The sequence below is a fragment of the Fukomys damarensis genome, unplaced genomic scaffold (assembly GCF_012274545.1).
Source record: "Fukomys damarensis isolate Sample0158 unplaced genomic scaffold, DMR_v1.0_HiC HiC_scaffold_13, whole genome shotgun sequence".
NCBI lineage: Eukaryota > Metazoa > Chordata > Mammalia > Rodentia > Bathyergidae > Fukomys > Fukomys damarensis.
Genome location: NW_022900925.1, coordinates 37,903,779 through 37,907,108, shown reverse-complemented (window position 1 = coordinate 37,907,108; position 3,330 = coordinate 37,903,779). Strand labels below are relative to the sequence as shown.

Sequence of the window (3,330 nt, the reverse complement as noted above, 5' to 3'; positions counted from 1 at the left end):
GGCGGAGCCGAACGCCCAGCTGTCGCCCCTCCCCTTGGTTTCACTTTCCTTTTCCCAGCACCGGCTGCTGGACTGGCTGGTTGGGCCTTCCAGTGCCCCTGCCGGTCTGCCGGTCTGCCGAGCCCTGTTGCTTCTACCCCAGTTCAGTCCTCAGGTTCCAGGGATTCCCGCCAGCGGCCGAGGGAGGTCTCTGCCACAGGGGGCAGGGGCTGGACCGGGGGTCTGCGCACCCTGCGGTTCAGCATGGAGCTGCGGCCCTACCAGTGGGAGGTGATCATGCCCGCCCTGGAAGGGAGGAACATCATCATCTGGCTGCCCACAGGCGCTGGAAAGACCCGGGCGGCCGCCTACGTGGCCAAGAGGCACCTGGAGACGGTGGACAGAGCTAAGGTGGTGGTGCTGGTCAACAGGGTGAGTGGCGCAGACCCCGGGCACCTTGGTCCCCTCGGGGATGCCACAGCTGCCATGGCCCTGACGCTCACCGCCTTTGCCCGGGTCCAGGACCTGCCAGGTTGTGGGGTCTGCTCCCCCTCCCTGGCCCCGGCCCCTGGTTCAGCGTCCTCTCCCCACCTCGTCTGCACCTGCAGGTGCACCTGGTGACGCAGCACGCCGAGGAATTCGGCCTCATGCTGGGTGGACGCTGGGCCGTGGCCACCCTGAGTGGGGACATGGGAGTGCGGGCCGGCTTCGGCCATGTGGCCCGGAGCCACGACCTGCTCATCTGCACAGCTGAGCTGCTACAGACGGCGCTGAGCAGCACGGAGGAGGAAGAACACACAGAGCTTACAGGTGAGGCTGTGGGCAGTGAGGGCGCACACCTGGGCCTGCTGCAGCCACGGTGTTTAGGGCAGGGCCCTCCCCAAACGAGCCTTCGTACTCCTCTGTACATTGGCCCCAAGCTGTCCCACCCGGCCGCTTTTCCAGGGTGGTGGAGGCCTGGGGTGGGTCCCACACGGGAAGCAGAGCCAAGGGGAGGAAGGCCCCACACAAGATGCAGACCGCAGCCTCTCCCTGTGGCCGTAGCCTTCTCCCTCATCGTGGTGGATGAATGTCACCACACACACAAGGACACCGTCTACAATGCCATTCTCAGCCGTTACCTGGAGCTCAAAATGCACAGGCAGCAGCCCCTGCCCCAGGTGCTGGGTCTCACGGCCTCCCCGGGCACTGGCGGGCACGCCAAGCTAGAGGGCGCCATCGAGCACATCCTGCAGGTATGCCGGGCCCTGGTCCTGCTGCTGCCCCGCCCTCCCCTGACGTCCTCACTCTGCCCCCCCTGCCCAGCCCCGCTGCCCTCGGAAGGAGCTCACCAGCCTCACTTCTGCACTGGCCCCTTGCTCCCCTGCTCTGTTTTGAGCATGCTGGACTCTCACCCACTTGACTTATTTCTGCTGAGCTACATCCTCAGCCCTTTCTATTTTGAAACAGGGTCTGCTCAGTCAGCTGCCCCCGCCCCTACCCCTGCCCAGTGTCTCTGCTGTCCTCTGCTGGGACCCACCCACCTCACAGTCCTCCCCGATGGCCCCAGACCCCTCCCGTCCCAGCGAAGCCCTCCCTGTGGTCCGCAGCTCTGTGCCAACCTGGACACGTGGTGTATCATGTCGCCTGAGACCTACCGCTCCCAGCTGCTGGAGCACCGTCCCCAGCCCTGCAAGAAGTATCACCTGTGCCAGAGGCGCAGCCAGGTGTGCGGGCCGGGCTGCAGGCAGGGTGGGAGCTGCGCCGCCTGCACCTCGCTGGCTTCACTCCAGGTCCCCACTTGTGTCCTGGGCCTGCGTCTCCTTTCTGCACCAGGGGCACAGGTCAGCTCACGGCTGCCCAGCGCGAGCAGGGACACTGCTGGATGTCCTTCAGAAGGGGCACTGGCCGGTGTCCTGTATGAACGAGGCACGAGGGGCTAGACCAGGAGTCGGTGCGGACCCGCCGCTCCACTAGCGAGGTCTCTCTCACCCGCTCTTCTGTCGCCCAGGACCCATTTGGGGACTTGATAAAGAAGCTTATGGCTCAGATCCACGACCGCTTGGAGATGCCAGATTTGAGCCAAGACTTTGGGACGCAGATGTATGAACAGCACGTGGTGGAGCTGTGCCAGACAGGTGTGAGGGGCGGGGCCTGGCCCTCAGGGGGCGGGTTTTGAGCCAAGACTTTGGGACGCAGATGTATGAACAGCACGTGGTGGAGCTGTGCCAGACAGGTGTGAGGGGCGGGGCCTGGCCCTCAGGGGGCGGGACTTGGTCGCTCAGGGGTGGAGCCGAGGGAGGAGCTGCCTGTGGGCGGAGCCTCAGACGCCCCACCCAGGCTCTGGCCCCACCCACAGCCACGGAGGCGGGGCTCCAGCCGCGGCGAGTGCTCGCGCTTCACCTGCGCCGCTACAACGATGCGCTGCTCATTCACGACGCTGTGCGCGCTGTGGACGCCCTGGCCTCCCTGCGGGACTTCTATGACTGGGAGCGCACCACCAAAACCCAGGTCCTGCACACCGAGCGCTGGCTGCTGGCCCTGTTTGATGGTGAGAAGTCTGCGAAGGGCCCATGGGAAAGACCCTTTTTTCCTAACCCGTAGCAGCTGTGGATGTGACAAGTTCATTTCCTCGTTTGTGAAGCACAGTTGTGAATACGAATTGGGGGCTACTAGGGATCGAACTCAGGACCTCGTGCTTGAGAGGCAGGTGTAGTGCCACTGAGCTAAATCCCCAGCCCACACAGAAGTTTTTTAAACTGTTTAATTGGGATGGTCCTTAAAGATCCAGAAATGGGGCTGTGCGTCATGACACACACCTGTAATCCCACCACTTAAAAGGCTGAGGCAGGAGGACTGTGATGAGTTCAAGGCCAGCCTGGGCTACATAGTGAGACCCCGCCCCCGCCCCAAAATAATCCAAAAAGGAGGTGCTAGTCATGATGTCACACACCTGTGATCCCAGCACTCCCAGAGGCTGAGGTGGGAGGATTGCAAATTCAAACCCAGCCTGGCCAGCTTAGCCACTTCAAGAAAACCTGGTTTCAAAACAGAATCTTTCAAGAAGGGCTGTGGATACAGCTCAGTATAAAGGTCTCTGGGCTCTCGCAGACCACAAGGACGAGCTGGCCCGCTTGGCGACGCACGGGCCCGAGAACCCCAAACTGGACATGCTGGAGCAGATCCTGCAGGCACAGCTTGGGGGCCCCGGCAGCCCCCGGGGCATTGTCTTCACCCGCACCCGGCAGAGCGCCCACTCCCTCCTGCTCTGGCTCCAGCAGCGGCCCGGGCTGCAGGCCATGGACATCAGGGCCCAGACGCTGACTGGGGCAGGGAGCAGCAGCCAGAGCGTGCACATGACGCAGGTCTGCA

At 63.4% G+C, this 3,330-nt stretch overlaps 1 protein-coding gene across 3 annotated transcripts in view; it reads left to right on the top strand.

Moving 5' to 3' along the window:
- The first annotated feature begins 28 nt into the window (after positions 1-28).
- Dhx58 (DExH-box helicase 58) overlaps positions 29-3,330 on the top strand; it is a 5,788-nt gene continuing 2,486 nt past the window's right edge. For 2 of the 3 annotated variants that reach the window (XM_010635498.2, XM_010635495.3), the window contains exons 1-7: positions 29-411; positions 588-789; positions 1,024-1,214; positions 1,569-1,685; positions 1,970-2,096; positions 2,318-2,509; positions 3,070-3,323. In XM_010635498.2, coding sequence (XP_010633800.1) covers positions 244-411; positions 588-789; positions 1,024-1,214; positions 1,569-1,685; positions 1,970-2,096; positions 2,318-2,509; positions 3,070-3,323 — 1,251 coding nt within the window. In that variant the 5' untranslated portion in view covers positions 29-243. Of the gene's footprint in view, positions 412-587; positions 790-1,023; positions 1,215-1,568; positions 1,686-1,969; positions 2,097-2,175; positions 2,195-2,317; positions 2,510-3,069; positions 3,324-3,330 lie in introns of all 3 variants that reach the window. The other variant, XM_010635496.2, reaches the window with a different exon arrangement.